General features: G+C 36.5%; 1 protein-coding gene across 1 annotated transcript in view; it reads left to right on the forward strand.

Moving 5' to 3' along the window:
• Nucleotides 1-21523, forward strand: part of LOC135112806 (uncharacterized) — a 72103-nt gene extending 50580 nt beyond the window's left edge. The window contains 3 exon segments of the mRNA XM_064027629.1: nucleotides 6596-6772; nucleotides 11671-11901; nucleotides 18655-21523. Coding sequence (XP_063883699.1) covers nucleotides 6596-6772; nucleotides 11671-11901; nucleotides 18655-18728 — 482 coding nt within the window. The 3' untranslated portion in view covers nucleotides 18729-21523.
• The last annotated feature ends 2266 nt before the right edge of the window (nucleotides 21524-23789 follow it).

Consider the following 23789-nt stretch of genomic DNA (forward strand, 5'->3'; position numbering starts at 1 on the left):
TTCTTCTCAGATATAATATGAGGTCTCTCAGAATGTTGGCCGGATATGCTACGTTGTTTTACGTTCCTCCCAATATTATTCTAGAGTCAGAATATGAGGGAATTTCACACACTCAATGAATCGTAGCAGATGGTTTCTACCACTGGTTGTCAAGTATCCTTGGTTTCTACCATGAAATAACAAATAAAGTGAGGGAAAATATGATACTTGTGAGTGTAGAAACCTCTCGTTCATCAAGTTGCCAGTACATACTTACTCGCACCTTTGGTCAGGTATCGTGTCATCCCGCCCCTCCCTTCCTCGCTCCTCTCATCTGTTTCTGCTTTTATTTTTTTCTTTTCTTTGTTATCTTGAAATGAGAGAGAGAGAGAGAGAGAGAGAGAGAGAGAGAGAGAGAGAGAGAGAGAGAGAGAGAGAGAGAGAGTGTGTGTGTGTGTGTGTGTGTGTGTGTGTGTGTGTGTTTCATGTAAAACTATCATCTGTGGAGATATTGAAACATCTCTGTTTCAATGTACGAAATTGTTCTGCTATGATGAACATTATTTATATAGCTCTTTCTCAACCAGTCCTTCCCTATATCTCTGTTATCTCCCCTTCACTCTCCATTATTTAGTATCTTGCTCTTTTCTCTCCCTTCCTCCTCACAAGTATTCACAAGAAAAGTGGTGGGATGGGTGGTGGGAAAGAGTGTGACAAAGCAAAATGTTTGGCAGCAGTCGTGTTTTGCTTTTGTTCTATTATTATAGTACTGGTATGTATTTCTGTTTGTTATTATTTCACTTATTGCCAAATTATTATATTATAATTTAGCGAATGACAACATCTACACACATGCGAGGTGGCTGTCATTCTCTCTCTCTCTCTCTCTCTCTCTCTCTCTCTCTCTCTCTCTCTCTCTCTCTCTCTCTCTCTCTCTCTCTCTCTCTCTCTCTCTCTCTCTCTCTCTCTCTCTCTCTCTCTCTCTCTCTCTCTCTCTCTCAGCTGATACAGTAATTACTCGCACATACTTACATACTTTATCAATCAGAGGAGGAAGACTACAACCTTCCATCGCCACCATCTCTGATGAAGACTAGTGAGTAAAATATAAATTGCAATTTATTTTAGACTGAATATTGGTGTGTAAGGCACAATGGAATCATTCCAGATATTCTGATACATAGTATGTTATGATTATGGTTAGTTTTTGTGAATGTTAGTGGTGGGGTTTTAAAGTTTGCCGCGTGCACAGAAATCCTGGAAATGATGTGTGGCACGTGTTTTGACTTACCGTACCGAAGAGGTTAACATCATAGTCACTCTTAATATGTCTGGCATTTTCTATGAAAACCACAAGTTGGTACCATTGTTCCTTATATTTTTAAATCACCTTTATTTATCATTATTAAAGGGCTTTAAATGTCCAGTGTGCCGCGTGCCACGTGCCGGCTTAGAAACTCATAATTTATTTATTTTTTTATTTTTATTTATTTATTTTTTTTACTTCCTTTTTTTTTTTTTTTTTTTTTTTTTTTTTTATGTAAATGGAGCTTCAGTTAGCAACATCACTGATGAGCCACGAGGGAGGCTGGCCACTGCAGTCAGTCCTGCCAGATGTCAGAGTGCATCTGTGCTCTGCTATCCAAGGCTACTTCATTTTCATTTGTATTTGGGAGCATGCCTTGTTATAATAAAGCAAAGCATGCATGGAAAGATACGGCAAAGAAGATGAGGGAAAAGAAAAATAATCAAGAGGAGTTGCGTTGTGGCAACAAGTCGCCACCACACGCTGCCTTTGTTTCATCACCACCATTTTAATCTATGGGCTAAATGCAGCAAAATTAAGTATATTGGGATCAAAAGAGTCAAATTTGTTGCCACGTATTAGATCACAACTTTGGGTACTCAATTCCAAGTTTACTAACTCATCTTGGGTTTGGTGCCACACAAAACACTCTTGCTGGGTTAGGCATTCAAGAAAGCAGAACAACTCCTGTACAGAAGAGGACAGAAAAAAAGCCCCATTCAAGAGAAGAAAGTGAAAACTACCAGCCAGGCAGCTGCTAATGATCCTGGCAACAAAGAGGAGGGTGGCGCCCTCAGGATATTACTCACCTGCAAGTGAGTAATATCCTGTCATACAGGAGGGGACCAGGTGCCAATTAGCCCTGAATATGATCATAAATGATGATTTCCTTTTGGTTATATAATTTTTATCCTAATGCATGTAAAATTTTACCAGAAAAACCCAACATATGGAATTACACACACTTCTCAGAATAAAATGGCTCGTATCTCAAAACTTATGTTTTTCGTATGTCAAGCGTTTCTCCTTCGTTTTCCTACAAGATAATGGAGATGTAAAGGTATTGCTGGAAAGAGGAAAGAACGGGCTATTTTTCCCCCAAAGATAGATTTTCAAAGAAGGCTCTTCATACTGTGCTAGATTTTTTTTTTTTTCTTTTTAATTGAAAAAGTTTTAAGAAAAATTCTTAGTTTTTATTTCAAAATGAAATGTCTAATAAAAAATCTATCTTTGGTGAAGTGAAGATACATGTATGTATATTATTGACACTAAATTTTATAGCAGTTGTTTGAAAAACAAGTGAGGAGAAGAAATTTTATCGGTCACTTTTTTGCTTTTTCAAAAAAAAAAATAAATAAAATAAATCTACAAAACTAATCTGTGAATTTCAGCAAAAATTGGGAATTTGGTTTTGTAGGTACTAAGGTACATAAGCACCAAAAATCATGAGGATCAGACAAATATGAATGTCACCTCTAAGAGTGACAGGTGTCCCTTCCCCTGAAGGGGAGGTGTCAGCAAAAAAAATCAAATTTTTTTACCTCAACCTGAAAATTTGTTTTTTTTTTTATAGTATAATTACCTTTGAAATCTGCTGAGTTTTCTGTGAAAATAGCATCTTGATACCACAATTCCTGCTGTGTTTATTTGTGTTCCCTTTAAAGGCCCATTTAAAAGTCCTGTGCACCACAGGCCAGGTGACTTGTCACTATTCACAACTTTTTTTAAGTCTTGTTTTTTTTTGTTTTCTCTCTCTCTCTCTCTCTCTCTCTCTCTCTCTCTCTCTCTCTCTCTCTCTCTCTCTCTCTCTCTCTCTCTCTCTCTCTCTCTCTCTCTCTCTCTCTCTCTCTCTCTCTCTCTCTCTCTCTCTCTCTCTCTCTTTGTGTGTGTGTGTGTGTGTGTGTGTGTGTGTGTGATATATAGTAATATGAAGCACACTGGCAACTTAGGGGTGCAGGCCACCACGAGTGGCATGCTTCACCTCAGGGTCTCTTGAGACGTCTGTAGCAGAGGTAGTGTGTTGGAAAGCCGCTCATCTGACTGCCTTCCCACCTTGATTAGTTTCCTGGTAGTACTCCCTCAGGTTGGATACGACTTCTCCCAAGTAAATCTATAGTCATGATGCATCCTTCCAAACAGAAGATGCCGCAGAGGGCAAGAATTCAAGCTTTACAGGAGAAGAGAGCGAAACAAGTGAGTCAGGCTGCCTTATTGCTCTCGCATGTGATAGCACCAGTCTCTCACCAATCACCCTCACTCCAGCCCTCCTCATCATCTCAGCGACTGCCCTCAATTTCACAGCATTCGCATTCAACACTACTAAGCGACTTATGTCGCCAACTCTTGCAAGACAAAATTCCTCCCCCTTCTGAAGATGAAGAGAGATATTTACTCTCCTGCTTCCAGCTACAAAGCATCATAGGAAAATCTTGTTATGCATGTGGGGGTGAGAAGAGCATTGATGCTTCATACAATGCCTTTGACTGCTTCATTGCCATCACCTGTAACACCTGCACCGATCATGAAGATCTATAAAGCCACAGCAGCTGACAGATGATGCAGGGAAAGGAAATTTTACAGAGATGAACTGTAAACTTGTCTATCAGGCCCTGATCAACGACCTAAGATGTAATGGCCTGAACAGAATTTCTCAAGCACTAAGCAGTCCCCCCAATGTCAAGTGGAAAGTTCAACAGATATGCAAACTTCTCTTATGAGAAGATGTGGTACTACCTTGAACAAATCAGAAGAAAGCACACAAAGTAACTGTTCGGCAGAAGACAACCAAGAGGTCAAGAGAAGCAAAATCAAGTCAGCATTATGAGGCAGGAAGCTTTTAACCTGGTGATAATGAGGGTGGCGCCCTCTGATACTCTCATCTGTGAGTGAATAATATCCTGTAAATTAGGAGGGGACCAGGTGCCAAACAGGCCTAAATGTTACAATAAATACTTGTTTTATTTGGATTTATTTGGATTATCCCAATATGTGTAAAATTATACCACACAGAGCTTGTAAATTTCATGAAACTCACTCATCAACAGAAAAAGGCTCATAGCTCAAAACTAAAATTATTGACATTGTGAGCTAAATAACTCTGTTGTTTTCAAGTGATTATGTATATACTTATATCTATGGAAAGGAGAAAAGAAGGTTTTTTTTTTTTCTCTCATTTTTAAAGATACCTAAAGCTACTGCAGAAGATTTATTTCTGAGTAAAAAAAAATATAACCAGTATTTTTTAATTTATTTTTCGAGAATGACATTTGATAACTGAAATCATCCTCAGTCAAAATTAAGCTGCATGTGTCTATTGTATCCATACTAATTTTCAAAACGGTAAGTTGAAAAATAGTTCAGCTATAATGAAAAACTCCAAAGTAATTTTCATTTTTTCAGCATGGATTTATTTCATATTTTATTTCATATCTCCAAAAATAATAGTCGTATTTCAATGAAACTTTGGGATTTTATACTAAAGGTACAAAGGAATATACACACCAAAAATCATGAAGATAGGAAAAAAAATTAATGTCATCCACTAAGTAACTGCCAGCACCTCCCCTTAATTATTTACATTGGTGCTCACACCACATCTCTCATACACACTCATTCTCATCATTTGTGTACATGTACTTATATTGTGTGATACTTGTGGCAGAGTTCTCTTGAGGCTTGCTTCTGGTGTTCATGGGAACTTCACCATATGTCCTGCATGAACATGGGACACACAGTTGTGGTTCTTGGATAATCTTTTACTATTTGGCACATAGTCATACATAAGAAGTATCCTAAATGAAGTTATCGTCATTTTGACTTGATGGATGAAGAAAATTGAAAAAAATGTAAAAGAATGTAGTTTAAGTGTGGTTTCTGTTATCTGTGATATGCAACTCAAGGGCTTGAATTATGATGTAATTTGCAACATAACTGTTGTGATGTTTTGGACAGTTTGTTTTGTCAGGCATACTGAAACTGCTTAAATCACTTCACACTGTGAAATTCAGTATTTGCAAGAGAAAGGACACTTTTTTGTATGATTTTACAATAATAATTATTGAGTGCTGATTTTTACATTAAAATAAGTGGTCAGATAACAGAGAAACATTTATTTACTAAAGGCATATTTTTTTTGAAGAGAAGAGATTTTGAAAAGTGAAAGTTATGTTTTAAATATTTTGAACCAAATGATTTAGAAAATGTTCTTGAAATTAGTATAAATTTTTTTTTGTGATTTTTATTTTGAATGATCTAAGTACTTTTATGAATGCTCGGTAATAATAATATTTTAGCATTTGTGAATTTAAATTTTGGGATTGCTAACCAATATGAGTATTCCACTGAAAGCAGAGGAAGAGTGTTTGAAACATGTATAAGATCAGTATTTTTGTATGATTTTGAGATATGGGTCATAATAGAGAAGATGAAGGATGTTTTGGTTGGTTCCAATTGGGGAATGTTAAGATACATGACTGGAATTGCATGGAGATAGGGTGTCCAATGGTGCAGTTGAGTAAAGTGCTGAGAGTAAAGAGATTGAGGGAGGTGGTTTGTGCATGTGGAGAGGAAAGAGTGATTAAGTGTTAGGGAAAGGGATTGTAGTGGAGGTGCCAGGTTGCTGTTCATTGGCCAAGGAAGGCTGGAAGCAGGTCAACAAAGACATAGAAGCTGTATGTTGAAGAAAATCTGGCAGCACTGGACTTTGGTGAACCTGAGGCCATGCATGGAGGTAGTTGGAGGTGTCATTGACTTACTGACCGGATTAATATAATCTGATGTTAAACAGGGAGATGGTGATGATTTGATACATTAGTAATGAGATGAGATGGGTACAGCATTTGAGGAGCTTGTTTCTAGAACATAAGAAGGAAATTAATGTACTTAGTTATATATTTCCTCTTCAGTACTGCCTTTAGTAAATTGATTACAGATATATATCTTCTTATGTACAGCTTTTATTAGTTTGATTACTGCTATATTATCAGTCGCTGCAAATTATTAATACTTTAAATGTTTTAGAAAAAAGTTGTGCTGTGTTACAGATTTAGTAAGCTCTCCAGTGTTTGTTTTTTCACACAAAAAAGGTACTTAATCAGTGAAATGTAAGATACCACAGTTACTCACAATTTTTATTTAGTTATATATTACTGTCATGGTGCAATTTTATTCATGTGTATTGATCACTCATACCCATACAAACTTGTCTGCAGTTCAAGGAAGCCACATGGTAATTATAGGACTTCTGGTAAATGGAAGAAGAAAGAAAGAAAGAAAAAGAAAAAAAACATGTTGATTGTATTACCTTCACAGTTGGAGATGTCAGAGCAGAGAAGGCCGATGTGGATTCCCCAGCTGGAGGACGATCTCCAAGGACGCCAAAGACTCCCAGAGACTCAGACAAAAGCCATTCCTCTCTCAGACACATTCTGGAGCAGCGGCGTACATTGGTCATGCAGCTCTTCACTGAATATGGCTGGTTTCCACCTGGTAAGTTTGCTAATAGTGCTATAATAAAACCATCATTTGATAAATCCCCGTACAATGAATGTTTGATATAATGAACATTTAAGATTATTGAACAAGCTTTATATTTGGTGAACTTTGGGTTATTACATGTGACAGAAGCTTGCTAGATGTGGTAGGAAGTTGCTATAATGCATTGTTAATTTAAACTAAAAGCATTAAGTAGTCACCACCAGTGCAATACAGGATTCAGCCCTTACTGAACTGACTGGACTTAATAATTCTTAATTGCTGCACTATGTGCAAGAGCAGTGAGGTACTTGAGACAAGCTGCTGGTTTGGATGTTGAGATGCACTCACAATGCACAAGTTTTCTATTCAGTTAACTTTATTCAAAGTATTTAGTGAATGGCTCAGGCATATAATGGGACTTGTTTCCCACCATCAGAATGAAATGATGTCATTGGAGGTCAAAAGAGGAAGTAGATAGATAGGGTGTGAGGCAGCAATAGCTTACCACCACTGCTGCTACTCCCCAGCTTTTTGTGAGTTCCCTTCAGTCAATGTCTGTTTAACCTACTGCAGGTTTCTGACACATAAACTTCAGAGTGGAAGGAAAAAGGAACCAAAAACAAGGCAGACAAAACAATGGCAGGTGGAGGCAGTGCAACACAATAACCACTCACAGCTTGGCATTAACACACCCACACACAGACCAGCACTAAGCATTCTATCTCATATATTCTGTTGCAATAATTGATAGTGACAGTGATGTAACTGTTGATGTCGACAATGTGGGCAACACACTTGATGAGTTCGAATGTCATCCAAAAGAGAAGAGTGAGGGTGAAGGGAACAGATGGGCCATTGCACAGTGAGGCAGTGTAGTAGGAGTGGCACTTGCATATCAGTATATGTTTCATCCACACACCTCATTAATAAAGGTTGAAGACAACAAAAACTCCTTATTAACTCACCTCTATTTTATCTCCCAGTATCTGAATGATTTTTTCTGTACTACCAAATGACTTGCCTAAAGACTTCAGTTTGCTAAAAGACCATGCTGTAACAACCATCAAACTGTCAGATATAGGGACCATGCTTTCCTCTCAGTTAGTTGATTATATTGAGATTTTACTGTATTAGTAACTCTAAGGGTATTCTTTATATGAGTTTCAGCTTCACAACACAAGGGGGTAGTCACAGCCTGCTCTCTAAAGACAACTCTCTTCCTTCACACAAAACTACAAACATGTTATTACACACAGATCCTTCACTCAAAATTCAGAATTATCATGGTGACTCCTACACCAGCCATCTGGGAAGGGGACCACAAATGTCCTCAGGTCGAACTGCTCTTCTGGTATCAACCTTAAGTGTCTTAACACCCCCCCCCTCAGTTTTTTCTTCATTAACTTCAGCAACATTTGCAGTCTCAGATCTAATTTTCAATCTGCAGAACACCACCTCTCCTCCACTAAACCTCATCTTTTTCCTTACTGAAATACAGGTGCGTGAGACAACTGACAGTAGCCCGTTTTCTGTTCCCTCCTACTTTCTCTCTCTTCATTTTCAATCCAAAGCTGGATGTTGTGTTTATGTGCGCAATGACTTAACCTGCTCTCATGCCCACGCTTTTGAATCTTCCTAGTTTTCCACCACCTAGCTATGACTACAGAGTCACTGTCAAACTAAATTTATCTGTGCTGTATACCTTTCACCTAACTCCTTTGACTATAAGAAATTCTTTGATTATTTAACTTCAAAGGTGGAGCACATTCCCTCTTCCCTTTTGCAGAGATCTCCATTCTTGGAAACTTCAATGTTCACCACCAGCTTTGGCTTTCCTCCCCCTTTACTGACCATCCTTTTGAACTAGCCTTCAACTTTGCTATCCTCCACGACCTCGAGCAATTGGTGCAACATGCTACTCATATTCCTGACCGTCTTAGAGAAACGGCCAACATTCTTAGCCTTTTCCTGACCTCTAATCCTGTTTATGCTGTTACCTTCTCTTCTCCGTTGGGCTCCTCCAGTCACATTCTCGTATCTATATCTTATGTTATCGCTCCAGTCCCTCCTCAGGATCCCCCTAAGCGGAGGTGCCTCTGGCATTTTGCCTCTGCTAGTTGGGGGGACCTGAGGAGGTATTTTGTTGATTTTTCTTGGAATGACTACTTCTTCTGTGACAGAGACCCGTCTCTGTATGCTGAACGCATAACAGAGCTGATAGTGCCTGGCATGGAGGCGTATATTCCTAACTCTTTTTCTTGACCTAAATCTTCCAAACCTTGGTTTAACACAGACTTCTCATGCTATACATGATAGAGAGGTGGCCCGCTAAAGGTACTTGAGCCTTCCATAACCAGAATCTCATTTATGTTATATTTCTGCCTGAAACCATGCCAATCTGTTCTCCAACTGGCCAAAAACTCCTTCAATAATAGAACGTGTCAAAATCTTTTAAGACCCAACTCCCCTCTTGACTTCTGGCATCTAGCCAAAAACACCTTTAATAGTTTTGCTTCTTCTTTCCCTCCTTTATTTCAACCAGGTGGCACTTCTGCTATCACATCTATCTCTAAAGCTGAAATCAGATTTTTTCTAAAAAACCTACCTTGGACAATTCAGGGCTTGTTCTTCCCTCTTCTGCCCCCTCTGAGTATTTCATGCTACCTATTAAAATTCTTTGCAATGATGATTTCCATGCCCTTGCAAGCCTAAACCCTTGGAAGGCTTATGGACCTAATGGGGTCCTTCCTTTTGTTCTCCGAAACTGCGCCTCTGTGCTTGCACCATGCTTTGTCAGGCTCTTTCAACTCTGTCTGTCAATGTCTACCTTTCCCTCTTGCTGGAAGTTTGCCTTCATTTGTCCTGTTTCTAAAAAGGGTGACTGTTCTAATCCCTCAAACTATCATTCTATTGCTTTAATTTCCTGCCTATCTAAAGTTTTTTAGTCTATCCTCAAGAGGAAGATTCTTAAACATCTATCACTTCACAACCTTTTATCTGATAACGGAACCCGTACTGGCGATCAGATAGAAACTTTTGCTGTTGCTTTAGACATATCAAAAGCTCTTGATAGAGTCTGGCACAAAGCTTTGATTTCTAAACTATCATCCTACATCTTCTATCCTTCTCTGTGTAACTTCATCTAAATTTTCCTTTCTGACTGTTCTTATTGCTGCTGTGGTAGACGGTCACTGTTCTCCTAAATCTATTAACAGTGGTGTTCCTCAGGGTTCTGTCCTGTCACCCACTCTCTTCCTATTATTCATCAATGATCTAGACCAGGGTGGTCCAACTACAGGCCCGCAGGCCACAAGTGGTCTGCTAGTTCATTGTCTGTGGCCTGCGACCGCTTGTATTATAAATTTATCCTGTACACAAAAAACACAAAGTTTCTGTGCCTGTATATGAAATAGTAATAGGAAGTAGGATTACTATGATTTTTTATATATATATATATATATATATATATATATATATATATATATATATATATATATATATATATATATATATATATATATATATTAGTGGCTGTCCCTGTAACCGTTTAGTGCTGAAGTGGCCCAAGATGTCAAAGAAGTTGGATCACCCTGTTCTAGATTAAACTTCTTGTCCTATCCACTCCTATGCTGATGATACCACCCTGCACTTTTCCACATCTTTTCATAGACATCCAATCCTTTAAGAAGAAAACAGTTCACACAGGGAAGCCACAGAATGCCTGACTTCTGATCTCTCTAAAATTTCTGATTGGGGTAGAGCAAACTTGGTATTGTTCAATGCCTCAAAAACTCAAGTCCTCCATCTATCAATTCAACACAACTTTCTAGACAACCATACCCTCTTCTTTAGCAACATTCAAATGTTCTCCCTTTTACATTGAACATCCTCGGTTTGTCCTTTTCTTATAATCTAAACTGGAAACTTCACATCTCATCTCTACCTAAAACAGCCGCTGCAGTGTTGCATCTCTAGCTATCTTCTGCTATTTTCATGCTAACAGCTCTTCTGATCTTGCTAACTGCATACCTCCCCTCCTCCCACGGCCTTGCTGCACAAGACTTTTTTCTTTCTCTCATCCCTATTCTGTCCACCTCTTTAATGCAAGAGTTAACCAGTATTCCCAATCATTCATTCCTTTCTCTGGTAAATTCTGGAACTCCCTGTCTGCTTCTGTATTTCCACTTTCCTATGACTTAAATTCCTTCAAGAGGGAGTAAAACTGAAGGTCCTTATAGAGAGGAGGGCCATTTGGAAGATAGAAGAATAGGATAAAGTGAAAGAGGTGTTAGTAGATGCTGAATGGTCAAACAAATTAAGAAAGGAATAGCTAAAGAGAGGTGGAGCCCCTTCTGCCATGGTCATGGTTTAACGAACCTCTGATTGTTTTTGGTATAATGACCCCTGTAAGGCTACTGAGGACTCATTTTATTTTATGAACTAACTTTGCAAATTACGGCAGGGAAGTTGGCTGATATGTAGTCAACTCAAGCTTGAACATGTTGGGCAGCTATAGGTGTAGTATATCCATTTGAATATTTTCAAGTGGTAAGGTTTTTGTACAAGACAAGACATAAACAATTGTTGTTAATTGCAAATGGGGAGTTGGGAGAGACAAGAGGATGTGTATGACTGAGTGAAACTGCAAATAATGAACGCTGTTCATTAAATGTATCTTAATTAACAACCTCTGTATATAGCAAATTTTCATCTTCAGCTACCCACCCTTCCTCCATATGTGTTCATTATGTCAAAGGTTTCCTGTAGTCCTAGTGTAGAAATGTGTATATATGATAAACAAACATAAATTTTATTTGCATTTGTTTGCAGGTGACAGTTTATTGCTGAGAATGAAATACTTAGATGGAAATTATCAAGTTTTTCCTTTTTTTTTTTTTCCCTCTATTCAGCTCAAGCAGTGGCAACCTTCCAGTCAAAATATTCAGATATTTTCCCCAACAAGAACTGCTTGATCCTTAAGATACGAGAAGTGCGTCAGAAAGTCCACCAGAACACTCCCAACACCCCAGGTGGTATCCCCAGCAGTCCTAATCCTTCAGCAGCAGCAGCAGCAGCAGTGGCAGCCTCTCATGGGTCATCAGCTCCTCCCCCTCCTCAGCTCACTCACAACAACCACCACAGTAAGTTTAAAAGAAAACTCTTCATATCATTACACATATGAAGTCCAGTGATTTACATAATTAAATACTTTCTAATTTCTTGTTATTATACTTGTTAAGTCTGAAATTTATGCACCACAGCAGTCTAATGCATGTATGTCATTATTCGGGAATATAAATCCAAACTTGGAATTGAGTGGTCTAGACTTTATTAACAAACACCCATGAAAGCAAAAAATTACTTTGAAACTAAATATTATTTTCAGAGTTGCTTCTAACTTCTGAAAGGACTCTCTAAGTTGTGAATTTGCTCCTAGAAGTGTTTTCAAAGTAGATGAAGTATAAAAGTATCTCAGAGGTACTTTTACATGACTTGAGAGCAAAGTTTGCTTTTGTTAGCAATGGCAGAATGGCAGGAGTAGCAGTGGAAGGGTGTCAGGCCAAGGAAGAATTTTTGCATTCATTGTGATGTGTTGATGAATACAATGGTTCAGTGATATTAAGAAAATTCAGAGTTGACCATGAGGGAATGATATACCATATTTGATGGCACATAAGATGCACCATTTCTCAGAAAATCTCAGGAAATTAGCCTGTGTCCTATGAGGCCAAGGTTCAGCATTGAGGCAGTGGTTGGTGGTAAGTCTATGGCAACAGAGGCTCTAAAATCAAACCCCAGACATCTCCACACATGTAAACAAAGTGATGATTGGTACTACACCACAAAACAACTCATTCTTTCAAGGTAACAATATATGATAGGTCATACTTACCAGTAATTCACATAGAATGACACCAGTCAGGAAGAATTTGCCTAAGTGACCATGCACCATGCATTGCATGTACCAAAACAAACACGCGGTCAGTTATGCTCCAAACCCAGTGACATGGGCAAGCTTCACTGTGTTCTTTACAGTGTGATGCTGTTACTCCTTGAGATAAGACAAACTTTCATACAATTAAGATTGCACCTATCTTTTAACATTCTTATGAACAAACTTTATTACTCCTGTAGTCTCTCACAGTCACTGCTGATGCCATATGCCAGGTACATGTTTACATCTCACAACAGGATTGGTATGTAGGCTACTAGCAAATATTAAAGTTTTTAAATGCAAAATATTGGGATCTAATATTGATCTAAGTGCATGTGAGAGTCTTCAAATGTCAGGTGAAATCCTTCACTTCATATTCAGAGCTTAAATCTGCTCATTTACCTTTTTTTTTTTCATTTCAATGTCTGCCAAAACTGGGTGCGTCTTATGAGCCCATGCGTCTTAAGAGCCATCAAATACGGTACATATGTACACACATAACTTGAATTCCTAGACTTCTATTTCCTGGAATTTTGTTTTCCTAGATTTTTGGACACAGACAATTTTTTAAATTCTTAGATGAAGTCCAGGAAGAAGTCGAAAAGTCCAGCACAACGTATGTTTACATCTAACACATTTCACATGCTTTTATGCTTGACATATTTGGTAATATTACATCACATGGTTGGCAATACTTTCTGCATGACAGCACCAGTTTACTGCCTACTTACAAGGCTGTTGTTCATGCTGTCACTACTGTGGCAGCTGCCATAGTGAAATACCTCTCGTTTGTTTTTGTGTGCTTTTGTAATGCGGCACTGCTGCGTAGTGTAACAACAGCCTCTCTTCCCCTCTCATGTGTGTTAGCCATCGTGATAAGTGGTTTTATCCATATAAATAGTTCATATACTTAGTTATGTGAGCTATATATGGAAATTTGTACACAATACATAACATGTACATATTTATTTTTATTAACTGCAGACATGTTGTATGTTTGAGTGGTAATTCTTTTGTGTGTTATTGTTGTTCCACACATCTACATGGTCACAACTCTTCCCTGTTCCTGCTAACCCTTTGTGGTGTTCACATCTGTGCCATCCCAGCATCTGTTGCCTCTTACATTGGTACACGTTTCCTTTCACAGCCAATAATTATTCTCTATAATGTACTGTCATATGAAGTGAATGAATTTGACATTTGCTTCCCAACTTTATGAGATTTCACCTAACACACACACATACAGAAAACATAGATATAAATGCTGTTATGTGTATTGTGACATATAGGACAAAGAAAGAGGGAGAAAGGTAAAAAAAAAAAATCTCTACAAATAAACTGTTGTGAGAAAATGTCACAAAAAAAGTATGTTGTAGAATTAGTTGTACTTGTACATAATACGACACAATGCCATTTTTCATACTGGTGTCCAATAAATGACAAAAATTATCCTGACATGCAGTATCTGCACAAAGACAACTTCCAAACATGCTGTGGATGAATTGGACAGATATTGGAGAGATTAAGGGATTAATATATGTGTGTGTGTGTGTGTGTGTGTGTGTGTGTGTGTGTGTATGTGTGTGTGTGTGTGTGCGCGCACTTCTTTTACATGAGCAGTAATGTCTGCCCATGCAATCTTTTTAGCTTAGAGATCACTCCTGGACTTTTTTGTATGAAGTTGACAAGGAACAGTGTTTCATTGGTGCTTGAATAGCTTATCCTCTGTTAATATCTTGAGAAAACAAGTGGTGATGTCAGCAGGCTGGAAAAATGTTGGTTTACTTATATCCACCAAATTATTGACATATTTGGTAATTATATATTGCTGTTGATAATGTTTTAACAATTATCAAAAATTACTAACTACCTTTAGAAGCTGCTACATTAGCAACAGTTATTAGCAGTAACTTTTACTCTAAAAGCAAAAGTTGTTTTTAAAAGTAATTGCTGGAGAACCTCTAGGACCAATGTCTATGATAAAGGTACTCATAAGAGTAACTCTAGTTGTACTCCTAGGATTCATTATTATTATGCCCAGAAATCTAGGCCTATTGAAGGAGGCTGCTAAAATTTGCCCTGCAAGCATGTATGGAGCTTTTTCCAAAAGAATGATGTGTGATGATGACCTACTGTGTGGAGAACCTTCCATTAAAAAAAAAAAAAAAAAAGGTTTTCTGTGCAAAAAAAAAAAAAAAAGAAAAAAAAACACTTTTCTTAAGACTGACTGCTTCATATTAAACATTCAGGTTGAAATTACAAATACTTCTAAGTTTAGCATTTCTGAATCACATTTGTAGCATCAGGTAATTGTAGCCCCAAAACATCCAGTTGAAATATTATATGCTATCCTGTTATGTGCTAATTTCTATAACCTAAAAGACTATTAAACCACATGAGAAAGTCCAACTCTTTATCTAGTAATGTAGCAACATTTTATTATATTTCACCTTGTAGATCTTATCATCATGTTATATAACAATCAGAAATCTTTGCCCATTTGTATATCTTGCATCAAAATCATGTAGGGAAAGAAGTGCTTAAAGTAATGATGTTATATTAACAAAGGGACAAACACTTAGACCTTATCCTACAGATGATGATGACAGTAATCACTTTCAATTCAGATGGACATCTTCATTTTCAGTTTGCAGCTGATGCTTTAAAAGTGTAGTTAATTATCTGGAACCTGTAATGCAAGTGTTTGCATTAGGATTGTAGATGCGACATGCTGCCAGAAATTTTGATTCCTGATGTGTTGTTGTGGTCTTTGCAGAAAGTTCATATTCAACTTTTTTTTCACAAACATATTACATACATATATTAATGATTTCTTTTAGGTATACAGCATGCCTTACAATCCACTAGCAAAGTAGTTATGAGGTTGATTTAATGTTGGCTGCATAGGACAAGGAATAAATATTTTCCAAGTTTATGTATTATCTATAAATTTATTTATTTGTACTATTTATTTATTTATTTTTATTTTTTTTTAATGTAGGAGGGACAACGGCCAAGGACAACAAAATCCAATAAAAAGAAAAGGCCCACTGAGATGCCGGTCCCCGAATAGGGTCCTAAGCAGTAGTCAAAAATTGAAGGATAAGTGTCTTGAAACCTCCTTCTTGAAGGAATTCAAGTCAGGAAAGTGGAAATACAGAAGCAGGCAGGGAGTTCCAGATTTTACCAGAGAAAGGTATGAATACTCATAGTGGTTGCCAGTAAAGGTATTGACAAAGAAGTAAGATTTTCATTGAAGAGACTATAGCTTCCAAGGACAGAGGTCACATGGGCAAAAGGAATAAATTGAGGAAAGATCATGTTTTATATCTTAGGTTATGTCTAGAGAAACCCTTTATTAAGTACTATTATTTAGATATAGAAGACATAATGCTTTTTATATTTCACAATTGTCAACCACTATAACCATTACTTGAATTTGTGAGGCACAGAATAAAAAACAATCAGTATGACTTTGGAGCTACATTAGTATTCTTCCCTATGTGAACTCACATCTTCATAGATGTAAGTGTCATGTCAAATTAGCTAGTTTATCAGCTGTAAAATGATGTGGGATGCAATCTGGATTTTGGTCCGAATTCCAGAGCTCAAACTGCTAGGCACATAAGAGTTTGTCAACACACTTTGCTGTGACTCTCTGTTTATGTGCTGTGGTTGTCTGCAGATCAGATTCTAGAGAAATTAGAACAAGAATAAAGTTTTTTGGTCTACAAAGAATGAAAAAAAAAAAGGGGGTTTTGTTTTAGTTCTGTAGAGACTCCTACCACATAGTTGGCAGCAATCAGCTGTTTCTTATTTTCTTTTTTCTTTTTTCTTAGAAACTTTGTTGGTGACCAATGGGACTGTTTAAATAGAAACATAAATAAAGAAATATTCATAAAAACGTGTAAATTTACGTGTAAATAAATCATATATATCTGACATTACAGATTCCACAAACCAACCTCACAACCATTTTGCTAGCACATTGTAAGGCATGGGAAATGAATTATGAAAATATGTATGTAATATTTTTGTGAAAAGTCTAATATGACCTTTCTGCAAATCTATAACAACATATCAGGATTTAAAATTTCTGGTGGTATGTAGCATCTACAGCCCTAATGCATGATTTTTTTTTTTTAAACATTAATTTGTGTAAATGAAAATCAAAAGAAGAGTGAGTTAATAGGAGAATGACATGCAAGTTTTGAAAGAAAAAAATGAATACCTGGCCACAGCAGAGAGGGCCACTCAGTTGATGCTTGCCGCAATAGAAGGAGAAACAAGGCACCTCCTTTTGCACTTCAAGCCCCTCTCATTATTAAACCAAATCATTAAACACATATACCCATAAAATATTTTCTGTCTAGAATAGCATAACCTTCTATTTCTCAGAGTTTCTGGGGAAACTTGTGAATCACCCTGTATATAAAAAGTTGCTTTGGAAAAATTTTCATTTAAAAATCAGGTGAAGATGTAGTTTAACCTAAGCCAGTGATTTTCAATCAGGGGTAAATGTACCCCATGGGGGTAAAAAAATTACATGGCAGTGGGTAAATAATTGATGTACCTGATAATTGAATGATAATTCAATTACTTTTAATTTTATAAATAAAGAGAGAGATTACTAAGAGTGTGTGTGTGTGTGTGTGTGTGTGTGTGTGTGTGTGTGTGTGTGTGTGTGTGTGTATGTGTGTGTGTGTGTGTGTGTGTGTGTGATGGTAAGAGGGATGTGGGAGAGGAAGGGGGAATGTATGAAAATAAGGGGGTAAATGGAAAAATACATGAAGCTGAGGGGGTTAATGGTGGAGGAAAGGCTGAGAATCCTTGATCTAAGGGAAGTTAAAGGCTCTTGATGTTGTTTAGTTATTAAATATAATGCTGGGCAAGAAAGTCCACATCATGCATTACATCTTTGAATACAGATGGAGATGAGAGAACAACAGTGATCAAGATGAGTAAGGAATAGGATGACATTTAAAAAAAATTTTAATTAATTAATTTATTTTATATCATTTACTTACATCATCTTGCATATTAATTTCACCTCGTACTTTCTTAACTTTTTGCCAGGGTAGTGTTATATAGATACATATTTGAATTCTAACAATCAGATAATAACTGAAGATGTCTACTTTGTACAGTGGAACCTTGGTTAACAAATGCCTCCCTTTTTCGAACAAATTGGTTTTTGAACTCATAAATGCTTTGGTTGCCATACCATAATTCAGTTCTTGATCAAAGTTACTTGATTTCAAGTACTAAGAGAAAGCAAAAGCTGCCATTTATTACTTGTTTATAGTTTCTATAAATATTTCTTGATTTTTATGTATTTGGAAGAGAGACACAGAGGGTAAGACAGTAATTCAATTTTTGAAATAGGTTTGTAGCTTTTCTAAGCAGTAAGATGTCTAAGTGTTGTGATCACCTTTAATTTGGCGGTAAATGGATTACTCCTCTCTGTGTCACTCTTTAAGGCTTCCGTCACTAGATCGGTGACAGGGAATACCAGCTACAGTCTAAACAATTTCTTCTGATGATTTCCATGTCACTAAGTTCATTCAGTACATCCTTCTGGAGAAATAATTCCTGAGCTGGAGATGTTGTGAGTGGCCATCTTGGCAGTGGGAGTGTCTGTCATAAGCTGCTAAGACAGAGTGGATTGGTGTTTGGGAATGGATTAATCAATTTTACATTGATTCACATGGGGAAATAGATTCAATTCCTGGTCATTCCAGATTTTTAACATTGGGAAACAAATTAAGTTTGAGAACTGAGTTTCCACTGTATTGGGGCTTTTAGAGAGCTTTCAGAGATATGGTTTTACATATAAAATAAATAAATTATATATATATATATATATATATATATATATATATATATATATATATATATATATATATATATATACTGTAAACCTCATGTTTCCCTATTCTAATATAACTTTGACTTTCAGGTGCACGAGCCTCCCTTTCTGTCAGTGTGCCAACTTCCAGCCAAGCCTCCACTTCACTTCCTGTCACTACATAATGACAGACCAACCTAGAAATCTATTGTTAATGCCTTTTTAGGATTGTCACCTGAAATGGATTTTATGTACACCAGCATTGCTCTGTATAATACAGGTACCGTAATAATGTTAAGATGCAAATGAATTTAAATGTGATTTCAGTGCAGCTTTATTTACTGGTTTCTTGGCAAGTCCTGAGTTGACTTCACAGTGTCAACCATGCTGGATGTCAGGGCTGTTCCATAAATATTCTGACACCTCAGGGGACCAGTGCATTGTTTTTAAATTGAAGGTGGAATGTTCAGAAATAATACAGCACTTGCCTGAGGACAAGTAACAGAAAAGAAAATGTTTCTGAGATTTTGTATTGTGGTGTAAATTAACTTATAATTAGATTTTATTGTGTCATCATCATTCTGAAAGAACTATTCAGAGTTTTCATGGAGGAGCTTTCCTAGTTGTAAATATGAGCCTTAGTCAGAGTGTCCAGTGTTGTAGACCCAAGTGCTCACCAATGCTGCTCGTGCACTTTTGCTCAATTATTTGCCTGTAGAAGAGTAGAGCAAAAAGCCTAGTTTGAAACCTGACTGAAGCTCCACATCTTGTGTTTTGTACAAGAGATGGCAATCTAGAGACACTGTGTTGGTCTGCTCTGTAGCCTTATTCAAGAAGTGCATTCAAGACTAGGATTTATACTTGGTTGTATGGCAATCCTAAGTGTTTAATAATTAATGTTTGACATTTGGGAAATCCTTATGAAAGTGCTTTCTTGCATATACATATGTCATTGAAAGGAAAATGTGCAAAATGTCTTTATGCTTATAATTGTGAAAAGGAGATGTACAAGATGCTGATGTATTTTGTACTGTATGGGTTACGATGCAATGAAACCTGATTGCTAAAGCTGTATCTACCTTGAAGTAAAATGCTGCAAGCTGTTGCTCTTCTGTTACAGTTGACACAGAATTGTAAGATGGTTCATATGGCATAATTACATTGGCTTTAGGTGTACATTCCTAAATGAAACATAGTTAGCCAAAGCTCCCACCACCCTTGACAATGGGTCAGCAAATCTTGTCCTATGAAGGTCCCATTGTAAACACTTCTCTATTCTGTTTATGTAATTTGTTTATCAAATTTTGTGGAAACATTTTATTTTATTTAAATTTTTATTACTGTTGCCTGTGAGATACTGAAGAGCAGCCACTTCTGTCAACAAGGTTTTCAGAATGGTTGCTATGAAATGTTTAAAAATGTTAGAAGTCCCATGCTGCTGAACCCAGTTTTGCAGTTCAAGAAATTGTATTTCTTAGTAACAGTTTTGCTATTTTTCCAAAACTGAGACTTGCCTTATTTTTGGTATACTGCTATTTCAAAGTCTTATACAGCCTGTTGTATCTAGGTATTATTACTCATTTGCCAACCACTGAAGAAATGAAAAATAATGGTGCTTCTGTCATACAGTTTCTGTTAACCTTTAAGATATTCTTTTATTTTTTATGAAATATATCTGATTTTCAAACTCTAAACTTATGAACTAAGTTGTGGGCTCAAGCATTAACAGGTTGTGGACTGAACATATAGTTGAATGTTATGATATAGAAAAAGAATAATGAATAAGCTGCATTCATATATTGGTCTATTAGGTGATAAATATGACAAATGAACTGAATGAACCTTTACAGAAGGAAGTTTCTTATATTTACAGCTAAAATTTTGCATATGTGTGATGGAAGTGGAGTATTACCTGCTGAGTATTTTTCAATTACCCTGATCTCAAGTGCATTACATTACAGGTTTCACAGGAAATGTTTTTCCCCAAGTATGGAGGTTTCAAGAAAAGTGCAATTTGGCACCAGAAATCTTCAATATTTTCACAGGATAGGGCAAGCTCAACAAAAGCATTACCTGGTATACACTTCAGAGTACAATGGAAGCAGCAATATATATACAGGAATTGTTGAGGCTTTGGGGTCTGATAGCTTTACTCTTTATGTATTATAATTATAATTTGGCTGTAAAAAATATGATGGAAGATTGTAGTATAGTGCAATATTACAAACTTCTGTGAAACACAAACGTGATGGGACCAGCTGTCATGAGCTTCAGTGTGTGTGTTACTTGAGGTGTGTGGTGTCCCAACACTGCGGCCCTCGTTCAGTGTATAGCTGATGCTTCACCTTAGACGGTCAAGTCACGGAACATGGATGAACAATGTGAATAGTGTACAGTGAATCTCATTTAGTTAGTGAGTAAAAACCTGTACAGTGGGGTGATTCATGTTATTTTCTGGCAGTGGTTGTTTACAAGTCTTCAGAGATGAAGCTTCAAGGATTGCAATCCAAATTCTTATGAGGTCAGTTACTGATGTGTTCACTGTTGTGCATTTCACTTTTTGATGTGGACAACCAGCATTATTTTTTTTCATAATTATTCATTCCACATTTTGATTACATATCTGATAGGCTTTTTTGGAAAAAAAGAAGGCATGCAAGTGTAAGAATTTGGAACAAGTACTGTATGCAGAAGCTCTGAAGTGTCAACACATGAATTTCAAATTATGTATTCATTTAAGAAGCTTTTCTGTCTGATTTCTTAGCTGTGATATTTTCCTAATTTTTATGCTGTAAGAGACCATAGACTGAGTTAAGGAGAGAGGTCAGTATTGGAAGAGAGCCCTTGAGGCTAGAAAAGTCAGCCAAGGTTAGTCTATAAGTGGAGGTAGCATGCCCAGTCCTTGCCAGCACTGGTCAGCTTAAAGATTAAGGGCTCCAGGCAATGTCTTTTTTCCTTAATAAAATAGTTTTCTACTCAACCTCAAGTTTTTTTTTATTTATTTATTTTTTTTTTATATTTAACATTTCCTATAAAAAAGATTATGCCCTGCATTATAGTACTTAAGTGATAAATACATATATCACAGGTAATTGAAATAAAGGAATATTTATGAATCTAGTAGATGAGTAGGGATAGAAAAGCTGTATTGGATTTGACAATACCAGAACTGTTTAGATTGAGTAGTGTTGTATGGATGTGAAAAGCAAACTCATTATGAGAACAGTGTTCCAGAGGGTTCTAAACTGCTTGGATGTTAACCAGTGTTATATTCTTCTAATATTAGTGATCTTGAAACTCTACATTGAAGCAAATTATATAATATATATATATATATATATATATATATATATATATATATATATATATATATATATATATATATATATATATATATATATATATAAAGCATTTCTAGTGTTGTGACTGATGGTTTTGCTGATATGAAGGTAAATGGCTGACTTGACAAAGTAACTATTTTTTATTGAAACTGGCCAAGCTGTGCTCAGTCTGAGGTAGTGGGTGCAAGCCCTCGCTGATGTGTGCTGTGCACGATGCTTCTTCATAGCTCTGGGATATGAGTTGACATCTCAGTGAGTGCTGCCATTTAGTGGTGTTGATGGTATTATTGTTTTCCTCTTTAGTACTTAAAGAATGAAACCAATATACAGCTGCCATCCTAAGTCCAGTTGTGCCTGGCATTAACTTGCATTTTCTGAGGTCCCCTGTGTATATTGTTATAGTTTGTTTGTCTTCCATTACTGGAAATACATGCTTTGTTGTTTATATTTAATGTTATCCATTTTTTTCTCTCTCCTTGATAAGTGAACCACACCTAGAAAGAAACCATCAGAGGCAAGATGTTCATTAGGATCATGTTATACATGCAAATTAGATGTGCTGGAAAAATTTTCTCCATACTACTCTGACATCAAAGTAGTACCCAAGGAATATAAGTACTAGCTTGTGCTCATGTCTGAATTGTATATAAAGAGATATAGTTGTTTCAGAAGTATATACAATTTGAAATATACATGTTTAGAACTGTTGAAGCAAAGATAGCAACATGTGGCAGCAATTTGGTCACCTGTGGTAGGGTACACTAATAACCAGATGGGTAAGGTCTTTCCTCTTGTGTATTGGTTTTGAGAGACATGTACTTCTCCCCAAACACTAAGGCCCTGGGTAATTGTTAGAAGTGTACTTCGCTCAATATTCAGATAAATCAACATATTAAATACAAATCGAAGAGTACATGTTTAGCTACAGTAGTGCCAGTAGTCATAGGTGTAGGTTAGGTAAGATAGGCATACTCTCAGTAGGTTGCCAAATTCTTCACTGAAAGGTGAATGAAGAAATGTACATGGGACTCTATAATTTTTGGTGTTAATATGCTGCTTGCCACACAATGACAAGGCACATTTTCTGGATTATTGTCTTCATCACTAACTAAAACAGGGTTTTTATGAGCTCGTCCAGACCTTGGCACAGATGAGCTACAAAAAATGCCATTACTGAATGTTTGTTCCTAAGTCCAGATGTTGTGTATTAATTGAAGTATCTTTTATTTGAGTTTGAACTTTTATTCACTCAAACTTTTCCATTATTCTATGTGATAGATTTTTTAAGTAGTGTTGGAGTTGGATGATATCAGTTGCAGTGTGTTCAAGGGGAGAATGCACCCCTTAAGGTTGTTTACATTATGAAAACTGAAAATTCATTGACTCTTGCCATATTTTTTTCTCTATGGATTCACAGGTGCTGCTTGTGTAAGATAGAACTGTGCTTATATATATATATATATATATATATATATATATATATATATATATATATATATATATATATATATATATATATATATATATATATATATATAATTTTTTTTTTTTTTTTTTGTACTTGTGATGCTCACAAATTGACATTTCTTTATGTATGGGGATGTGTTACCTCATGAATTAATTTTAATAGACATTGTTTATGATACAGGTGTGGAGTGGTGAATCACTGTATTTATCTATTATCTTTATGCATTTTTATTGTTTTATTTTTGTAATGGGCTTTAAAATGCAATACAGTACTTTATTTGTCTGTGTTTATTCTCATGACCAAGCAGTGGACATATGGTGCTTCCGTTTTGTTTAATGATTTTCATGCTTCCAAGAGGAGTGTGAGCATCATGGCTCACCCACTAATCTGGCCAGTGCAACACAAATGAGTGAGTTTACTAGGGAGCATGACATGGA

Source organism: Scylla paramamosain, chromosome 24 (genome assembly GCF_035594125.1).
Source record: "Scylla paramamosain isolate STU-SP2022 chromosome 24, ASM3559412v1, whole genome shotgun sequence".
Lineage (NCBI taxonomy): Eukaryota > Metazoa > Arthropoda > Malacostraca > Decapoda > Portunidae > Scylla > Scylla paramamosain.